This window comes from Ursus maritimus, unplaced genomic scaffold (assembly GCF_017311325.1).
Source record: "Ursus maritimus isolate PB19 unplaced genomic scaffold, ASM1731132v1 scaffold_26, whole genome shotgun sequence".
In the NCBI taxonomy this organism is placed as follows: domain Eukaryota; kingdom Metazoa; phylum Chordata; class Mammalia; order Carnivora; family Ursidae; genus Ursus; species Ursus maritimus.
The window spans coordinates 25,795,290-25,816,569 of record NW_024425119.1 but is presented as its reverse complement, the minus strand read 5'-3'; the positions used below and the strand labels follow the sequence as shown (position 1 = coordinate 25,816,569).

The 21,280-nt window shown below is 42.1% G+C and overlaps 1 protein-coding gene across 2 annotated transcripts; it reads left to right on the top strand.

The window, feature by feature from the left end:
• Positions 1-6,936: 6,936 nt before the first annotated feature.
• Positions 6,937-18,488, top strand: PTHLH (parathyroid hormone like hormone). 2 transcript variants are annotated; one of them, XM_040642279.1, is made up of 4 exons: positions 6,937-7,218; positions 7,748-7,870; positions 13,440-13,862; positions 18,054-18,488. In XM_040642279.1, exons 2-4 carry the CDS (start codon positions 7,770-7,772, stop codon positions 18,061-18,063), a joined length of 534 nt encoding a protein of 177 aa, XP_040498213.1. In that variant the 5' UTR covers positions 6,937-7,218; positions 7,748-7,769; the 3' UTR covers positions 18,064-18,488. The 2 variants fall into 2 exon arrangements, with proteins under 2 accessions (XP_040498213.1, XP_040498214.1); XM_040642280.1 differs by lacking the exon at positions 6,937-7,218 and adding an exon at positions 7,265-7,578.
• Positions 18,489-21,280: the final 2,792 nt, after the last annotated feature.

Here is a 21,280-nt window from a genome sequence, read left to right as displayed (position 1 = left end):
CTCACTATCAAAGAAGCCACAGAACAAAACTAATCTGAATTACAAAATAATAATACTAAAATATTATTATTCCAGTTTCATAATTTTCAAGGAACTGGGTACACATTTAAGTCTTATTTCATTTATTTTTATAAATAGAGAAAGGGAAAGTAAAGGTTTTATATCAATTTTATTGACTTAGGAAAATATTTAGAAGAATATATTAGAAAGATTCCATTTTTCTGCATTAATTATTTTTATTTTGTAGATGCGGATACTGAGAGAGAGGAAAGCTATGAAAAGTTATTGAATCATCATACTTTCTATTTTACATCAGGCATTCTCAAGGTTCTTTATAGGCACATACACACTCTCTCTCTCTCTCTCTTTTTAAGTACTGCATTACATAAGAAAGAAGGCAACAAAGCAACAAGCAATGTGTTCCAAGGTGATGTCTTATGATTTATACAGAAATATATAAAAGGTTCTGTTAGGTATTGGACGTTAATTAGATATGCCCCCCATAAATAAAGGCACAAAATTCAAATAAGAGCTATAAATGTTTACAATATTTTGTAGTTTTTCATAGTTTTTAAGGGAATTTGTTATTTGATGGAGACGGGATGGCTAATAGAGATAAGAGGGGGAATTGCCAAGAGAAATTAAAAGACAAAAAGGTAAAAATGTGGTGACTATTAAGAAGGCAAAACATCCTTTGCCTTAAATATGTAGAAGAGCTTAATTAAGTTCACAAACTGTTCTTCAAAAGAATATGTCCCAAGAACTGGGCAAAATTGACTTCGGGGAGAATGGACCTACTATATTGGATTTTACGTGGGAATTTCTTTGTTTCCTCCTTTGCTAAGAAGTGGCAATCACACGGTTCAGGGCTCTGGTGAATAATAAAGAACTCACTCCTCTGCGCAATAATATTTTACAAAGGACCCCAGCCACCCCTAGGAAAGCCCTGAGACACCATTTCCAGCAGCAGTTTCCCCAGTCAGTAAAGTGGTTTTGTGGACATTCCCATAGCTACACTCTCTGGCATTCAGTTCATAGATGCTTTTAACAAAAAGGGGAAGCATTAACAAGACCATCATGCTCGTTCGTTTGAGAATAGAACCCCAGAACAGGGAAGGGAAGGAGGCTGCTGGATGGACCAACGTTTCTCAAAGCAAGCTAAATGTCGCCTGGCGGGGAAAGACACCTTCAGGAAGGAGCTAAAAGGAAACCCACAATTTGGACTCCAGAGTTTGTTTCCGTCTATCTCTGGAATTCTGCCTCTGCGACAGCGCGTCCCGGAGTTGTGCAAACGAACACATCCAGCCTCGTGCCGGCGCGCACCGGCTCTGTCGCCCGCAGGCTCGGGCTGGAGGGTGTCGCGGCCCCTGGCGTGGGGGGGTCCGCGGCTCTACAGGACAGCCTGAACACGCATGTCAAGGACTCTTAACCACCATGGACAGCTCACTGGCTTCCCCCAACCAGCTCCGCGCTGTTCACAAACTCCACAGGAGCCACCAGCTAGGTTGATTTTTATGCACTGGAGAGATGCCATGTGTTCCACGGTCTACACCCCCCGCGATCGCCAACTGCAACCACTGAGCAGCTATATATAGACAGAGCGGGCTTCGAGAATTAATAATCCTCCTTGCCCTCACATCAGTCCTTTAAGGTACCACTGGATTCTAAGAATCAGACGGAGAGAGTTGGCAGAGAGAACTTTATTCCACGTCCCTTCATTTCCTCTCCTCGCCGGCGCGGCCCCTCACCCCGCCTTGGCTTTGCGGATCGTGTTAAATGAAATAAAACAGACCGGCCCCGGGGCTCTGGAGCTGTACCGACGGGAGGCGGGCTGGCAGAGGGCTAGTCCCAAAGCTTGGGGAAGAGGGAGTCGTCCCTGCACACCCCCATGGCCACCCGGACCTAGACCAGAACAGGGCCCAGCAGAGGGGGGTGGAAGGGTGGGGTACATCTGCCCCCACCCTCCTCTTCCCCCACCCCCACTGGGAATTTATCGTCACCGTCTGCCAGGGGCTTATGTCAAGTTTGAGTCATAGATTGACCATGAGGGAGGAGGGAGGGGAGAGCCCCGCTTGGAGGAAGTTCGCTCGAGCCTTCGGACCCTGTCCTCGGGTCATACTGTTCCCGAAGTTTCCCTTCGCCTGCAGCCAGGAGCGGGGCCCTCCTGCGAGGGGCGGGAGGGCTGGGCCGGCGACTGTGACTGTACCCGGGAGCGAAACCACGCGCAACACCCAGCGGGATGGGGCGGGGCGCGAAGGCCGCATTTCTACCGCTCCGGACAGAACTGATTCTGTGCGACAATCCGGAATCCAAATTCTCAGGGAAGGAAACCCCAAAACCCAGGAAACATAGCTAGACTGCCAAGGGGCTCCCAGTATTCTTAACTTTCCAGCAAGGCTGGTATCCCCCCGGGAGCCAAGCCCGCATCCTCCTCCGGGATCGTATCTACAACGGGCGAGCTAATTCTGTAGCGGGAGGCGAGGGGAGGCTGATAAAGATCGTCCAGAGGAGCTCATGCCTCTTTCGAGATCCTGTACTGCTTCCCTGAGAGACACCACGCCTCGCCTCGCTCAGTCGGGCGCGGCGCGCAACCACCGAGCCGGGAGACCCCAGAGAGGGAGCGTGCAGCTTTCACGCTTGCTTTCCAGAGGCCTTAATTCTGACAAGAGTCCCGGGCAGAACCCGAAGACACCGTCATCGCAAGCTGAAAGCGAAATAGACACAACGCCGGTCTAACTGAGGGTGCCGGGTATCTTGGTGCCAGAGGGGATGGGCACCCTACTCCGGGTGCTGCCTTGAGGAGAGACTGAGAGCTGCCCTGTTTTGCAGGGGTGGAGAATGGTGTTAGGGAAGTAAACAGCTTTCGATGTCCCAGTGACTCCCGGGGGGGAACGCCTTGCAGAGAGCTGGGCTCACATTTTAAGAAAGGACGATTCTTCTACTCACAGAGGAGCTGGGAACCGGCCAGGAAGGCTGTGTGGCACCGCCCCACCCGAGATCAGTTGCAGGTTGAGGGGTTGTCGTCTGAGCCAGGTGGGACTCTCCCTGTGGTCTCGCACAAGTTCAGAGTTGCCTACTTCGAGGAGCCAAGAACTCGCCCAGCCAAGGGCATCTGTCAGGCATCAGTCCAGGATATCAGGACTGCTGTTCCTAACCGCTTCCCCCCCTACTCCCCCTACTCCACCCCCTGGCCCAACTCACAAGTCGGAGCACCATCCCTGGCCAAAAGACTCCTCAGAGGAGTTATGATCGTCACGGGTTTAGGAGGTGCACAGTGCTTGACCTTGGAGATCTGGCCCCTAGAGACCCCCATTTCCTAAAGACCTCAGCTCACACTGGCTTGTGGCCTCAGGGAAAAGTGCCTCACTACTGAACTTTTTGGTCCTGTTTGGGGAAAGCTGAACATTGCCCAGGACATAGGGAAGGGTGAGGATTATGTGAAACCCACTTTTCAAAAAGAGAATCCCATCAGCCGGTTGCCTGTCTAGGCATTTCTCCCTGAGGCAGTTCCTGCAGATGTCAGCAGCCCGCCCTGTTCCTGGAGAAGACCGCCTCTGTTTGGGTCTTATCATCTAACTAGGAAGAGATTTAGTAATCACACACCCTCTCCTAAACCTATTTGGGATTTAAATGCATTACATCCCCTTTCTTGCTACCTTGAGGTCCGCTGGCAATGGACTCCTCTCAAGTCTCAGACCACATTCTAATAGAATCAAATAATTTTACTTGAGGTAATTTTCCAAACTTTTCTATGTAAACAAAGAAAAAGTTAGAAGGGATGAGTTCAATTGTTTGGTTTCATAGGATTTTAGAAAAATAGCTTGGAGCTACAGACTGGCAAAAGTTACTGGTAATAAGATAAGGGGTGCTGATTGGTCATAAGGGAATTTCTGAGCCCAGATGCCCTGTTTAAAGAGTGATAGGTACCTTTTTGGTGTGTATGTTTGCTTGTTGTTTGGGCTAAGGAGGGAAAAAGAGAGATGAAAAAGCTAAACAAAAATGTTAGGGTTTTTTACTTAATTGTAATAGGAGATATCCCTGGAGATATACATCAATGGGTTATTTTAACATGAATTTAGGAGTAAAAGTATACTTAAAAGTTTAGAAAATCTCTTCTTAAAATTGGCATATAATGATGCCATTGGGGACTGGAAGATGGAAGTCTGGGGCTTGCTCATGGGCTAGGCATTCGTGTAGGTGTAGATCTCACAATGCTAACCTGTCTTCACATGGAAATACTTCAGTTTAAAGACAGGCCTTCAAATCCTCCTATTTGCTAACGTGCATTTAAATGATAGCAAAGCCTAAGCAAGCATTCAGCCTCTCTTGGCACTCACTCTATGCCAAAGCACCCCCCCCCAAAAAAAAACCCAAAATCCTCCCAGTGTGGAGTCATCTCATTTGTAGTCATGTGTTCTCAGCATTATCCTGGAGGTTATTCAGTTTTTTGGAAACTAGATTATGATGTCAGCAAATATCCTTTTCAGAAAGGCAAAAAGTCAGGGTCCTGAGTATATATTGAGGAGAATTTCTACTCAAAGTAATAAACAGGACAGCTTAGCAGAGGACCTGCTTTCTAATAATTGCCTTTAGTGAGAACAGAAAAGCCTCCTTAGGAAGTTTTTAATTCATTTGAGACTTAATTTTACTTTTCTGAAGAAGAGCAACAAAAATTATTTCTGGAACAGACAGCTGAGAACATCCCCTTCGTTCGGCCAGAAGAGCAGAGAAGATTGTAAATCAAGGAAAAGGTGAAGTAATACATTATTAGGAAGTTTCAGGATTCCAAGTATATAAAGACTATTTATTTTTCCTGTGTCTATATTTTCTCTTTTTGTGGAGGAGAGGAAATTCTAAAAATATTTGATAGATGTTTTGCCATTAACACCAGAAAAGTGTGTGGAGAAAAGAAAGGAGGGAGGGAGAGGGGGGTCAATTTTGTTTCATTAGTAGAAAAAGCAACATAAATCAAAGCAGTCTATTGATGGCAGCCTTTAATTTATAGTGTTCTGAGAGTATAATGAATTTATTTAGAGCATAAGTGATTTGATATTTTCAATCTATGTTTTAACCTTTTATTGGGAGAGGGTTGACTTTTTAAAGCCTGGGTAGTTTGAAATTTGGCTAAGTACCTTTGGGTTTTTTATTGTGGAAGCAAATATTATCATTTAATATTAAACAACTTGCAAGTATTAAATAGTTCATTTGTGATTTACTTTTTTAATTTTTTTGTAGATTTTCCCCCTTTCAGATCTGATGATTACATTAAGGTTCCTGCTTCTTTTTGGAAAGAATTTATTATAAATCAGAAAGTGTCAGAGGTTCAAAGGTTGACATTTCTGAGTGCTGATACTTTGTCTTTTCATGCCGTGCAAACAGATCTAACATTTAGAAATTCTTAAACGAGGGAAATTGTGGAAATTCCCAGATTTTTTTTTTTCCAGTGGGAGAAAGCCAAGTTTTTTAAGTATGGAGTTTAGAGTAATCAAATGAGGGAGAAAGGAGCTTGTGAGAAGGGGTGACTCCCACCCAAACTAAGCAGCTAACGTTAACTGCTAGCTATCTGCACTTAACGAGGGAAAAAGGGAGCCGAGATCAGCGAGGGAGAGGGCGCTATTTCACCCACCCTCGTAAAATATGGGGTGCATCAGCCAGGAAGCCAGGCTTGATAAAGGTCAGGCTCTCTAAATCACCTCAAATCTCCCGATCACACTAGCCTTCTAGAGAGCACAGAAACGTACCAGTGGGGTTCTCTATCTAGAAGACAAACATCCCTTGAATGGTTCCCAACTACCCGCGTTCATTTCAGAAAGATAGAGGAGTCCGTGGGGCGGGCGTTCACATCCGCTGCGATCCTTTCCTAGATGATACTGCCCAGTAATTCAGAGCAGTCTTTCTTCCCCGCCCAATAGTTTGGGAAGAACCCCCTGCTTTCCCTTCGCTTCTCCGAGGCAGAGACGCGTACAGCGATAGTTCCGCTTCATCTGCGGGCTGAAGCTACACGGATAGAGTCATCCCAGAATATGTAACAGGGGACTGGGAGGGGGGGGTGGGGTGGGGTGGGGTGGGGGTGAGAGAGTAGATTGTCCGGGAAACGGTGGGTTAGACTCTTGTTTGTGGGCGAAGGGGCGGTGTGCGCTCCCCAGGAGTGTCGGTCCACCTCGGCAATTCAAAAGGGTCTCCATCACGTATGTGGGTTTTCTTGGACCAGCTCCAGATGTCCTCAGCTGTTCTAAGACAGCAAGAAATGCAATCTCGACCTGAAGTCTGAAACCTTTTTTACTCTTCCAAGCGAAGGATCTCCCCCACCTCCTTAGCCGATGCTCCCCACTCAGCGGGTCCCCGGAAAGGGCCGTGGAGGAGGGTTCCCATCTCGCTCCCCAAGCTCCCGGGCGGACTTAGGGCTCCTTAAAGCCACGGGCCAACCGCCCGCGACCTCCCCGCGGAGGATTTCGGGCGCCCGCGCTCTCCGGCCCCTGCTCCTTGGCCTCCTCCTTGCCCGTTCGCCCCCGGCGGCCTCGGCGGCCTCGGCGCCCTCGCGTCCAGCCGGGCGCGGCTGGCGCGGCGCGCCGGGAGCCCTGACTGTTCTGGGCCGCCCGCACGCCCTCGGGGACCTCAGCTCGCAGCTCCGCCGTGCAGTCTGGGGCTGGTGGGACCCAGCGGGAACTGGCAGATCCGCCCACGCCCCCGGCCCCGGGACGGCGCGGCTGGACCGGGGCTCTGGGGTGGGGCTCGGCGGACCTCAGGGCAGCGCCGGGGGCGGCTGAGCCGGAGGCACGGGGAGCTCCGCCGCTCGCAGTACACTCCCAGCTCAGGGCTCCCCTCTGCTCGCTCGGGCCGCGCGGGGCCCGCTCGGGCAGCCCGTCGCCGCCCCCGCCCCCCGCGCGCCCGCGCCCTCGCTCGCCCCGCGCGCGTTCCAAGGGCGCCACCTCTTTGCGACTAGCTCACTTCTCCGGCAGGTTTGCCTGGGAGCGTGTGAACATTCCTCTCCTAAGCTTTCAACTCGCCTCCAACCTGCGCCGCCCGGCCAGCATGCCTCCCTGCCCGTGAAGCGGGGCCGCCGCTGCCCTGCCGCTCGGGCCGCCGCCTCCCCTCCGCGCCGCTATTAACCCGCCCTCGTTGCCACCTGGCCCTCCTGATCGACGACACACGCACTTGAAACTTGTTCTCAGGGTGTGTGGAATCAACTTTCCGGAAGCAACCAGCCCACCAGAGGAGGTAGACAGACAGCTATGTATATATATGTGGGTCTCTACAAGTGGCTCTGGAACAAGACGGCCTAGTTCGCAAAGAAGCTGACTTCAGAGGGGGAAACTTTCTTCTCTTTTTAGGAAGGGGTTAGCTCTGCTCCACAAACCTGGGAGAACTGCCGGCCAGATTTAATTAGACATTGATAGGGAAGACGTGTAAACACGCTGCTCATCATTGATGCATATATAAGAGCATTTCATTGTGGTTATTATTTCAGAGGAACGTCTCTGATTTTTGTTTTGTTTTGTTTTGTTTTTTCCTTTTGGTCCATTTTTTGCCTGTGTGGTTTTGGAAAAAGCACAGTTGCAGTAGCTGATTTCTAAATAAGTAAGTGCTGAGAGGTTTCAGAGAAAGTTTTTTTTTTCTTCTTTGCAACTTGGGAGATGCCCTTGGTGTTGAAGAGGTTCTTGAGAGCCGGCTAAAACGGGGAGAGTGGTAGTCCAGGGAGATGGAGATTCCGGACTGACACTTCGGGCCCCTTTCCACTCTGTTGCAGGTCCCGAGAGCCAGAGGATACGATGCTGCGGAGGCTGGTTCAGCAGTGGAGCGTCGCGGTGTTCCTGCTGAGCTACTCGGTGCCCTCCTGCGGGCGCTCGGTGGAGGAGCTCGGCCGCCGGCTGTAAGTGCCCCGTCCTCCTCAGGGCGCCGGGTGAGGGCTGGGAAGGGCAGTGGGAGAGGCCGCCAGGCTGGGGCGCTGCCGAGGGCTCGTAGCGGTCACTGATGCTCCTTGCCCGACTTAAAAAGCGGGGAGAGCCGGCTACCTGCCCGGGGCTGAGACCGTGTCCTCAACCCCGGCGGCAGCCCTCAGGGGGAGACAGGCAAGAGACTAATTTTCCATGAGTTTCCGTAAGAGGGAGCGCAGAATCTCCTCTAGGCAAAGATCATCTGCCTGTAGTGAAAGGGAAGGTTATACTTCCAGGACCCGGGAAGGTTTTGAAACCCTGAGGATTACAAGAGACACAACTCGGAAGAAGCTGAGGGAGCCAGGGGACATAGGTCTGTGTGCGTTTGATTTACAGACTGACTGTGGGTGGCAGTTTGTGTGTGAAAAGCAAAAGCCTCACATCTAACTTTATTATGAATGACATAATTTTAAGCATATAAAATGGGCCACATTACATAATGAAGGCATATTATATAATAAAGTAGTAACAACTTTGCAATGGCACAACTCCAATGTTAGTATTGATACAGTTCAGGAACACTAGCGTGCTTGACTCCAAAATGAATATTAGGTGTGGAAACTTGCTTTTTCTTGGAATTATTGCTAACAGTTCTTTAATCTGGAGTCAAATATTTGCATTGTAGACCAAAAACTTGCATTTTGGCCTTCTCATTTGGTGATTCTTTTAAGAATAATTTTGACTTTAACATAATCACACGTCCAAGCACACCAGAGAAATATTACCATGTTGTATGACTGAAAAGTTGGAAGAGCGGTCAAGTAACACAATCTCAGTAATCTGTTGGACCTAGCAGTATGTTAATGTGTGCAATACCATCTTTGGGTGATCTTTAAGCTGCAGTGTTCAGGATGGGAAAACCATAAAGTTTGAGAACTGAGAGGAGTTTGCCTCTGGAGAAGGAATTAAGGAGCTTTTACACTAACAATAAAAAGAGCAATATCCAATATTTACAATCAAGTTCATGGTGCTTCCTTGTAAATTCCCGAGGGTGTACAAAAAGGCAACTGTTTTATATGTGCCCTTGGTCTATTATTATTAGAGCAGAAAATCCTTAAATGAAATTACTTTAGACATGTCTGAACCTTGGCACCAAAATGAAAATCTATTACAAATCTCCTAAGGCAAATTGTGTAGAACATTGTACTGAAGATAAAGCTGCATTGTATTCCTCAAATCAACGTTTTGCTGATGTATTTCTGAAAATTGTCTTCAGACTTTTTGCTCCTTTTAAGACTTGTATTAAATTATATAAAGTCCATATATAAATATAGATGAAGAGTGAATTTTTAAAAGCATGCTTAAATACTGGCCAAGAAATACTGTCTTGGAACAGAGCCAGTTTTTTCTTTACAGTTGCTTGAGAAATACCTGTTTTCTCTTTTGAGAAACAGTAAATGGACCATGATTAAATCCACAGTTATGACATAAAAATAGTGCTAAGTTGTCCTAAAGGCTATTTTTAACTCTTTCTTTGTTGCACCTTGCAAAATACACATCAGAAACCATTTAACAGCCAGAGACTCTGTTATAGTTTTGTTTGTGGGTGAAATATAATATTGTAGTTAAACACTCACACTCAGCAGATGGTTATAAAACTACCACAAAACATTCTTATAGTTAATGGCTAATAGATCATCATATTACAGCCATGGTTTTTCATGAAGGCTGAAATCATCAGTAGATGAAGATGTTTCATCAAATTATTACAGCCAAATGGAGTTTAAAAAAACAAGTCATTATTTTTGCATTGCCGCCAAGTAACAGTAAATTTTGTGTGCTAGACAAAACATTAGTCTACTATTACACTAAATCAACCTAATTTCTTGAAAGAAATGTTAACATATAATCAAATCATATTACTCCCCAATTACTTTTCACACCAAGTATTAGGGAAACTGCTTTAGATGTTTTTTCTAACTAGGGTCTGACTTTGGGGGTGGAGGGGGACTACTACAGAAATAACACTTCCTAAGCCATGCAAAGGAGGCAATTATAAGTTGTCATAGTCCAAAAGATTTTAGTTAATGGGGCTAGAATATGAATAAATTGGAGGTTGGAAAGTGAGGCCTGTAGACATTCTTGTCCCAATGAACATGACTTTCGGCAGGAGCAACCTTTGTGTTTAAGTGAGAGAGGGAATTCCAGCAGATTCAGAAACCTAAAACATAATTGGCTGATTTGCTTGGGAGCCAGACTGGGTCTATTCCATTTAATGAAAAGCATAGCTTTTGACTGAGTCATTTGGGTTGGAAGGGACTTATGGTGAGTCATCTTCACTCTAACAACCGAACCCTGACTCGTGCATGTACCACAGAACTTTTCTTCTCAAACCCAGACTGCTTCCTAAGTAGCCGAGCATCAGCACAAGCATGCTGCTCCTTCCTGTGTTGGAAAAGGCAGTCCCATCACTCCCTTTACTCCCTGCGCTCCTTGAGAGCTCCTTGAATTTAGTCTTCTTCCCTGAAAACTCCCTTGAGAGTGATTTCTCTTTACAGCAGAAGAGCTATATTTTGACTGAATTTATAGTTATCTCTGTTAAGCATTTCTCCCATATTTCTAAAATTTTGTTTACAATAATCAAAGAAGACCATAAATATACCGTATTAGCATTGTAACAAATGCCATGCGAACGACTGTGCTATGGGATGTTCGCAGATGTATAGAGTAATAGACTATTATTGAGGCCGTATTGATCCCTTAAATATTTCAGAATTATCTAAATGGAAAGCCTCCTTAATTTGGATTCATTGCTCCCCACCTGTGTATATCTAGTTTGTACATGCCAATTATTTACCCTTGTGTCAGTTCATGTCTTGTTTTGAAAATAAATAATACGCTCTAGGGATCTTATTCTTTGTTGATGATAAAGATGGTATTATATTCCTGATCTCCCAGGGCAGTTGCCCAATCAGAAATTCATTCTTCACGATATTTTAAATGCAGAAGTCTTAGAGCTGTTCCTTGTGTTAACAGCGCTTCAGATTTAGCATTTAAGAAAAATCTGTGTTTTCTAAGATTATGTTAACAGTTACCCCTAAAAGGCAGGAAGAAGCTTGGTACCTCACAAGAGAGACACTATTTTAAACTGGACAGAGTTGTGCCATCTTTGTAGACTTTTTATAAAACAGAAGGATAGAATGATCCCTCCTTTTCTCATGGGAACCATCCTGGGAAAGTGCAGTGCTTGGGTTAAGAAGGCACTGTGACTCACAGTTGACAGGCTGGCCAAGATGACAGGCATATATGCCAGGCAGAGGGGGCATACGCAGTGGTGGCCTGATTAGAACAGACCGACCATTAAAAGTTTTGGCTTCGAGTTAAGCTAGAGTGGGCTGTATTATACATTTGGAGAGCAATACACATGGGGTGGTTATCTGCCAGGAATTGAGAAAGAAAGAAAAGCCCCAGATCCTATAAATGATCACTGGTTAAGAACTTCTTTTAATGGGACATTTTGCTAAACGATACTTATTAAACTGCAATACTTATGAAATATGCAATTAATTCAGACCTATTCTTTAAAAATGTTATTAGAGAGTATAAATATATTGTACCAAAACCTCAAATTTGTATATTATTAAAAGTTTCCAGAATACTAACTGTAGCCATAAAGTAAGTGAATTTTAATCTAGTCACATGTGGCACCTTCAAAAAGGAAGAGAGACTCCTTCATGCCTCATTTAAACCAGGCTCCTGTTAAATTCCTTTCCATTAAGTCATGTCTTTTTTGAACAAGCTGCATGGCTTAAAGTCGGTCCACACACTAAAATACTAAGAGGAAGCTGGTATTCTGGCTATACGGTCTAGAGAAATAATGCCTGTATTTTCATGTCTTACTCTTCTTTGACTCATAGTATGACTAGAAAATCTCTCAATTTCCCGCAGTGATAATCCAAACTCTAGAAATCCTAGTTCCTTATTTTGGGGGATAAAAATGGCCTTGTTGGAGCAGTAAGCTTGATCTTCAAGGAAACTGATAAATTCCTATCCATTTGCCCACTGTCCTTCATGGTTCCCACCACAGGCTTTTTACTCTATGCCCTTCACTTCTTGTTTCCCCAACACTTCTGCTTCCACAGGAGAAGGGATTGAGGTCGTTGAAAGGCAATCTTTGATTTCAGAATCAGAGGACCTGGTTTGTGGATCCCTGGTTCTTTCTATTCTCATTTTGTGAGCAAGGGCAGGTCATTGAATCTCTCTGAACTTCAACTTCCCTATCTATAAAATGAAACTAATGCTATTTTTATTGTCATATTTCTCTGAGGAGTTAAAGAGGTTGTACTAATAAAGGCAAATAAGGGATCCAGATACTGTGTGTGAGAGAGGTAAGAATACATGGGAGATAGCCCTGTGAAGTACCCTCAGACATTTGACAATGAACCACCTGGAAGAGTTATGGAGTGGTAGAAATTGGAGTAAGGTAAGGCAGAGCTGAAGCAGGCATAATATGACTGATTAATGTATGTGATCCCTGCATATGGTTAATAATATACACGCAGAATAATATAAGAATATGTGGATGGACATTTACACAAGAGTCAGGTGCCATCTAAAAGGATTAATGGGAAATTAGTTTGTTCTTTTCCACTATATTTTCATTAGTGTTGTTTAAACAGAAAAGTCACTTCATACTTGTTCCTAGAGATATTTTTTAAGACAAAGAGAACAAGTAGAAAAGTGAATGTATCAATTAAGTACTAAGGATAAAACCCTCTGAAATTCTAAATTAAAAAAAATAACTTGATGCATGGAAAAATAGAATGACCTCAATTTAAACACAAAGAAACCCAATTTAAAGAGACCACCCACTACTTTACAGAAAAATACACATACTTTCTCTCTGACACTTGGCTTTCAAATACAGGTTCTTGGTAGCCTATACTCTACTCCTCATATTAAAATTCAGTCTGTTAGGTAGTTCCCTAGACAGGCACTACCGCTCACTCCATCTCCAGCCTCTGTTTGCCTTTACTCTTACAGCTTGCTGTTCTTTGAGATTCAGTATTATTATTTTCTTAATAGGAGAGTAGTGTGTGTGTGTCCGGGGTGCATGCACGCATGTGCGCCTGGGTGAGTACTCAAGTAAATTCAGCCTCTTTAATTTCACGGGCTAGGACGTCTAGATTTATTTTCCCAACACAAGTCTGAAAAACGTGAAAAGAAGCTCAGTTTTTTCTGTCCATTGTTGAGAATAACTGAATCATAATGTTTTAAGTTGAGAAGAGAGCACAGAAATCTCTGAATCTGAACCCTGCCTTTTAAATGGAGAGGCCCATGATCTCACCAAAGTCACAGACCTCGGGAGCAGCATAAATGGGATTCAGGGCTGCAGACTCCGAACTGCCCACACTTCCCTCTCTGTTCTTTCCCCACTCCACAAGCTTGCTGTCCTTTGTGTAGGACCAACTCGAACACCAAAGGCCTTTCCTCTTGTCTTTGAGGTCTATAGCAACAACTAAAATATTATTATTTTCTTCCTCTTCTGCTGTTTCTTTCTTAAAGCAAAAGAGCTGTGTCTGAGCATCAGCTCCTTCATGACAAGGGGAAATCTATCCAAGACCTACGGCGACGATTCTTCCTTCACCACCTGATCGCGGAAATCCACACAGCTGAAATCAGAGCTACCTCGGAGGTGTCCCCTAACTCCAAGCCTGCTCCCAACACAAAGAACCACCCTGTGCGATTTGGGTCTGATGATGAGGGCAGATACCTAACTCAGGAAACCAACAAGGTGGAGACGTACAAAGAGCAGCCACTGAAGACACCTGGCAAGAAAAAGAAAGGCAAGCCTGGAAAACGCAAGGAGCAGGAAAAAAAGAAACGGCGAACTCGGTCTGCCTGGCTAAACTCTGGTGTGGCTGGCAGTGAGCAAGAAGGGGACCACCCCTATGACATCTCGGCGACATCGCTGGACTTCAATTTACGGTAACTGGCTTCTATGCCCCATAGCCTTTCCTTGGTGCTGCTCTCAGCTGGGGTGTCACGTCCCTTCCACCCACCTTGGCTTGAACAAACCTAGAATGTCTTCCCTTTCTGTCCCTCTATCCATTGCGCCACAATTTAAAAGCTTACAAAAGCAAGATGGCTCAGAATATTATCTGCCCTCAAGCAGTGTCCTCCCACCCCCGAAACACAATCGGGGCCTGGAAAACCTGTTTCTCTTCCTCCATCATTACAACCCCCAGTGCCTGTCCTTTACCACTCTACTAACGAATTTCTCTTCTGAGTCCGGCTTCAGAAGCCAGGGAGCATCTTCATTATTTGCTGCAGAAGTGTATTTATTTCTCTACTCTCGCACCCTGGCAAACTTCCTTGATTGTTTTTTTCATTTCTTACTCTTTTTTTCACTTCAGGGGCGAACACAGAAGGCTTTGATATGATCTACAGACACTACAGAACAATACCGTACCATAGACAATTCTGAGCCGGTCACATTTTCCATTTAATTATATTTAATTACACCTTAAATTTATTTTCATTTAAATCAACATTAAACATTTAAACACACACTCTCAATTTGTTTAATTAAATTTAACTCTGGTTTCTACCAACTCATGAATAAAAAAAGTCATGAATTCTGAAAATTTTTAAGTTTTGGGAAGGACATAAGTTTTTCTCATGTATCTATTTACCCACTGGCAAGTTGAAATAATTTTTCCAGGGTATTGCAGTAGGAATAATAAGACTTCACATTTACATGGCTTGTTCATCCTTGGCTCACAGATGCGGGTGGTAATGCCATTCACCGACTTCGGGGTCAAATACCTTAAGTTCAAATCTTGGGTCTGAACCTATTAAAGTTCACAACCTTGGGCAAGTTACATGGTCTAAGACTCACTTTTCTCTTCTGTGAAATGAAAATAATAATTGTAACAACCTCATAGGGCTGGGTGAAGATTAAACGAGATTACATGGGTTACGTGCTTCTCATAGTAAACAATAAAGCGTGACTTGCTGTTTGGGTACTTTTAGATCTAGTGCTGATTGTTCCATCTATCTGGATATGTGTGTTTCTGTGAGGCGAAAAAGCAGCAAATATTAACCTCATTTTACAAACCAGAAAACCAAGGCACTCCATGGCTAAAGGACCTGAACGGTCCTGGGAACTGGGATAGGTAGTTTTGGATTTGTTTCCCTGTTTCTGGATATTTGGGCCAGCACTGTGTGAGTGCTGCCTCCTGATTCAGGCATTTCCACCGACAGGATCTTTTCTGTTTGTTTACTTTACAGTGTAGCCTTTCCGTGGGGTTTGAAAGAAAGAGGAAACCACGCAAGGACTTGTCATCTGTACATAATGATCTCATTAATTACAGTCTTTTGTTACTTCTCCAGGCCCTCCCTCCGACTAGTAGAGATAGGATTACAGGGTGATGTTTCAAAGGACAGTTTGAACCAACATACCATCACTTGTCTCTTAGATTTAGGTTGACAAAACTCACCATTAAATAGCATATACAAATATAAAAATATAATAATAAATTATATAATAATAAATAATAATAAAAATATAAAAATAATTATATTGGACAGATATTTCCATTTCAGTAATTAAGGAGTAATGACACTAAAGAAACCGTTAGCAGAGTGAACCACCTATTCTGGAAATGTCTAATGGATCTTTAATGGGTAACAAACCCTGTAAGTCTTGGCTCAAAGCACATATTCAGTGTACTTTAAGATAATAGGATCCTAACTGTGCATATTTATAACTAATGCAAGGGCTTTATTGCCAGAACCTATTTTTATCCATTTTCTTACTCTGTGTGTGTGTGTACATACATTTATTAGAGTTCTAAAAACGAAAGTATACTTTTTTATGAATTTCATTTATTTAGGATTTGAAATGCTCTGAAGTATCTGGGAATTTAATGAAATTCAGCACTCATCAATTCTTACACCCAAAGCTACCCCTATGTTCAAGGAGATCTAGTAAAAATTAGGCAGTGGCCTAATCAAATCCAGACCTAGGACTGAAAGAAATAGAATGTTTCTGCTTTCTCCTTTCTGTTCCCTGGTTGTGAGGGACGTTCATGGAAAGCACTGTTCGTATGGCAGCCTGATGTTTGCCCTCTCCCAATACAACCCAACAGAGGTGCAGGGAAGATTGGGGAAATTTAGGAGTGTACTGATGAGACTCTATGGGCCATGCAAATGTTCTAATCCAAAAAGAATCTTTTCAGAATAACTATTTTACAGTTTTATTAGCAACCAACCTTTTCTTAGTGTCCTCTCTTTAATCTCTTTGCATTATTATACAGTGATCTGATGATATAGCAAGCACGAATTTTAGTAAAATACATGTACTATTTCTTAAGAGAAACTACTGAGCTAAAACTGGCTCCTCTCACATGAACCAGTGGGAAGTATATCGTTCAAATGTTGGAAATTATATTTTGGAATTTTGATGTTGTAAATGAGATATCCAGATACAGTAGGACTCATTTAATTGAGACCATATATTTTGCCTTGGTAAATATTGACTTAGAAATAATACAAAAGCTTTTCAATATTCAAAAGAGACTCTAAAGTCTGCCATACACACACACACACACACACACACACACACACACACAAAACATACACATATACTTTCGGGTCATGTTATATGTTTTACTTGGCTATTCCAAAATGTGCCATTATAACAAGCAAACTGGCTGGACAGGGAGAAATAGAATTAAAAGATCATTTCCTTGGTCCTTTATTTCTTTTCTCTTTCCTTCCTTCTGAGGAAATAATTGTTCAAAATACTTGTCATTCCTCCCTGCTTGCATTATTCTTAAGTTCAATTCACTAGATACCGTTCAGTACAAAAACATTTTAAAATTGATACAGCACATAAATTATTGAGTTTTACAGTCACCTTTTGGGTTTTGTTCATAACATACATCCACCCACCATTAAAAATATTAATCATACATTATTTTCTCTGCAGTTAGGATCTATTTTGCATTCCAATCAAAACTATTAGTGAAGATGTCAATTTCTTAAAACATTAAAACACCCTAAAAGTTCAACTTGCTTTTCTTTCTTCAAGCTGCACATAAAGTTCCTAACTTGTCAAGAGTTGGCTCTTCTGTAGGTCTCACTCCCATATGGGTCTGCCATGTAAAACTCTGCCCACACTCTGGCTGTGAATGCAATGGCACAGCCAATCGAGTTCCATTCTATAGTTGCTTCCTTAGAAACCACGGAAATAGACACACAAAGAGAAGAGAAAGGGAGAGAGAAGAGCGGAGAAAATGCTGCTGGCCCATCTTAAAATACTGTCACTGCAGTGTTTTAGAAAGGGTTAGAAAACATGTCAATCCCAGGTGGTAATTTATTCTGCATAATAAACACAGTGAGCTGAAATACTGCTATTTTATACTTTGAAGTCAATTGATTCTTATTCTCTAATTTAAGATGGGCTTTCCCAATTTCTAATTCCAGATCAGTTCCAAAAACTATCAGAGCGAGAGACAAATAGTTCTTAGTTTTGACTTCAAAAATTAAAATCCAAAAATAGTTTCATTCATTAGTGTTTAAGGACAACTAATGGAATGACTAATATCATCAAATCACCAACCGAACATACTGTTCAATTACGTATCCTTCCAACATTTACTCCAAATCACACACTCTACTCTCCTAACAGCCATTATCTTAGTGAAAGATTGGCCAAATGGAAACCTGAACAGAAAGAGCAACCTTTGAATCACCCATGTCAGGCATCGCTGGGCAATAAACCTTTAGCAAGGTATATTTGATGATGGACTGCACCACCTGGCCTTATTTCCAGACTCTCAAATGTGTCCCTTCTCTTCCCAGACTCGCCAATTGGCAGCTTTCAAAATTCTCCCAGGGTCTCCTTTTTCAGACAGAGTACATAGAATTAGAAATGCAGGCCTTTTCTCTTTGTGCACTACATTGATCATTGGATCGTATTGAAGACCCTGACTGTAGCAAAGGTTCTGGAGAGTCAGTGGATCCCACTGATACCTCCTATTGGGAATATTACAAGAAATCCCTGGAATCTTTTCCATTGTAATTCTGTGTTCCTTTACTTTTTATGACTTCTCACTTGTTAAGGAGAATTAACCTATTTTCTCCTCTTCTTTCCCTTCCTTCTCTTTTCAGGAGGCATTGAAATCTTTAGCAAAGACCTTCAGAGGACGTATTACAGAATTCTGTAATAGTGAACATATGGAAAGTATTAGAAATATTTATTGTCTGTAAATACTGTAAATGCATTGGAATAAAACTGTCTTCCCCATTGCTCTATGAAACTGCACATTGGTCATTGTGAATATTTTTTTTTGCCAAGGCTAATCCAATTATTATTATCACATTTACCATAATTTATTTTGTCAACTGATATATTTATTTTGTAAATGTATCTTGGTGCTGCTGAATTTCTCTATTTTTTTGTAACATAATGCACTTTAGATATACATATCAAGTATGTTGATAAATGACACAATAAAGTGTCTCTATTTTGTGGTTGATTTTAATAATGCCTAAATATAATTATCCAAACTGATTTTCCTCTGTGCATGTAAAAATAGCAGTATTTTAAATTTGTAAAGAATGTCTAATAAAATATAATCTAAATTACATCACGACTCAGAAAGTGAATTATGTATACCCTTTAAGATTTCTACTAGAAGGAACATGATGTAATATTTTTAACTGTATTTGAATATGGTCTTAAGTATAATATGTTTATATTGGTACATATTCCAACATTTTCACATTAGCTTTTAGTTAAAAACCACTTAAAATGTATTTCGTCCAATCTTTAAGTTCGGTTCAATAGAATGACTGAACTACCTAGACATCCTTTTATGAAGTATGTCCAATTTGAAGTGAAGACGGGAGAGGGCAGAAAAAAAAAGCAAAGAGAAGTCAGGAGAAGAGATTAAAGAAATTCAGTGCAGAGAGTCAGCCAGAGCTGAGAAAAGGGAGAGAAGCAGATCAGGAAACTTAAGGCCCGGGGTAATTTTCACCAATGTAAAGCTGAATTTGAAAGAGCTTGCTCTTACTGGTAACAACAAGAAGCATAAAAAAGCTACTTGAGAATTTTACCAGAGAAAGGGAAAGGGACCGAGATCCGGGATATATGTAACAACTCAAAAAAACCTTCAATGAGGAAGACTGCTTTCCTGCTGTATCACTCATAGCTCCAGGGACTTGGGTTGCCAACAGCATGGTGTGACGCCATATGCAATCCCCTTTCCACTGTATCGTCGTACTTGTTCCTATCTCTATGTTCAGATGAAAACAGACATCTTTCCTTCTACGGAATTTTTTCTTTAACTGTCCACAGCTTAGGACCCACCCATCAGTAAAACAATACAACACAACAAAAAGTCTATGAATAAAGCAAGCACATATTTAGGAAGTATTCTGTTTATGCTCCCAATCCTATTCAATGTCTATTAGATGTTTGGAAGATGCACAAGAAGTAAAATACTGTAACTGCCCTCAAGACTCTCATTCTAGTGGGTAGACTATCCATACATTTATAGGAAACAACTAAATGCTGTGTTCAAGAAACTGTTAAATGATCCAAAATTCCATGAACATTTAAAAAAGAAATACACACACAAAGAGAGAGATTGGTCTGAGCTTTATGCAATTAGAATAATGTTTCTGGGATATTCAAATATTCAAAGATTGAACTTATTCATATTTTCACTTGAGTCCCATAGCCTTCAAAACAGGACCCATCTTACTATTTTTTTTGTAAGAAATGTAAACCTATGTTAATAAGCAAAATCTAGAATTTGCTCTTAGCTTCACATATGAATTTGTTGGATATGGTTTTTAGCACTCAAAAGTTGAAGGTCAATATACTGAACCTGTATAATGCAACCAGTTTGGAGTGTCATAACACAGATATGACCACATTTTGCAAAACTCTATCTGAAACTCTAAATCTTAAGATTGCATCAAATCCATCTAAATTGTCACATGAAAAATGTGTTTTTAAAACACTGGCTTGGTAAATACTTGACCATTAAGGCAAGGAAGCATCAGATTCAGATCATCTTTAAGTTTTTCTTCACAAATAGCCCATCCCTGAAAAGAAAAGGAGGAGGAGGGAGCTTGGGAATTTACAGTTATCAAGTCTCACCAAAGCATTAATACAATTATTGCCTTTAGAGTCATACGAAGATCTTCTACCAATGGCAAAGACTAAAATCATAGTTTGGTATTTAATTAAATATCTAAGATATAGTCATGGACATTGGGGAGTCCAACTCCAAGTAAAAGACAAGAAGTGATATTTAAGTGTGAAGCCCCTATTCCTTTCCTCTGTATTTCCTTAGCCATTGTGAAACCGGTACATTCTAAAGGTTTGTGTTTACAACACAACTAATATATTCAGGGCTACATGAAGCTATGAATCAAAGTCCATGTTGACATTATTAGTCTGAAATATTTATATATATTTTTTAAGTAGACTCCATACCCAGTGCAGAGCCCAATGTGGGGCTTGAACTCATGACCCTGAGATCAAGACCTGAGCTGGGACCAAGAGCCAGATGCTTAACTGACAGAGTCACCCAGGTGCCCCTGGTCCTGAAATATTTAAAGTGAATATTGGCATCTCCCTTCCTTGTTACAAAAATTAGTTTGGAATGCAGGCAGCATCTATCCGAGAAATAATGTAGAAACTGATGCTTGTCTTTGGAGACAGCATAATCATACATCTCGATGGTTAAGAATTCAGTTTTTATTTTCTATTACCTATCCTGAGTACCAGTTGAGCAAATCAAGCATTAAACTTCCTGTATTTACTAAGCAAGAACAAAGAGAGTCAATCTTTTTAAAATTCAAAAAGCTCTTTCTAGTCGTATCCTAATGGACCCAACAAGAACAAAGTCAAGTAGAACTTCAATTTTATCTTACAGTCCATTCATTAAATACTGAAATATGGTTTAATAGATGCCCATTAGTGCTTGAAGAACACAAGTTAATGTCTTTTGTAAGAAATTCGAAAATACATACACCATCACAGGGTGTTAACTTTAGGATAATCTTGAGTTTAAATCTAGAGTATCTTAGAGCAGTTTAACTGCTATTTTTCCCTTTGACGACAAAGTCCTCAGAAATAATGTGTTGAAGCTGAGAGAGTTCATCTTCTGTAAATAGTATGCCTGTAATTTTAATTCTGTAATAAATTCTGTAAATTTATTGAGAGTTCTAAGTGTTCCCAGCAGAGTCATCATTCCTTCCTCAAATAAAGGGTAAAAGACATTCCAATCACAAATGTTTGCCACTTCCCTTTATTTAATAACCCAGCAGGTGTTAAGAACAAGACTATTACTAAAGAGTCGCTTATATAGTTAGCAAAATGC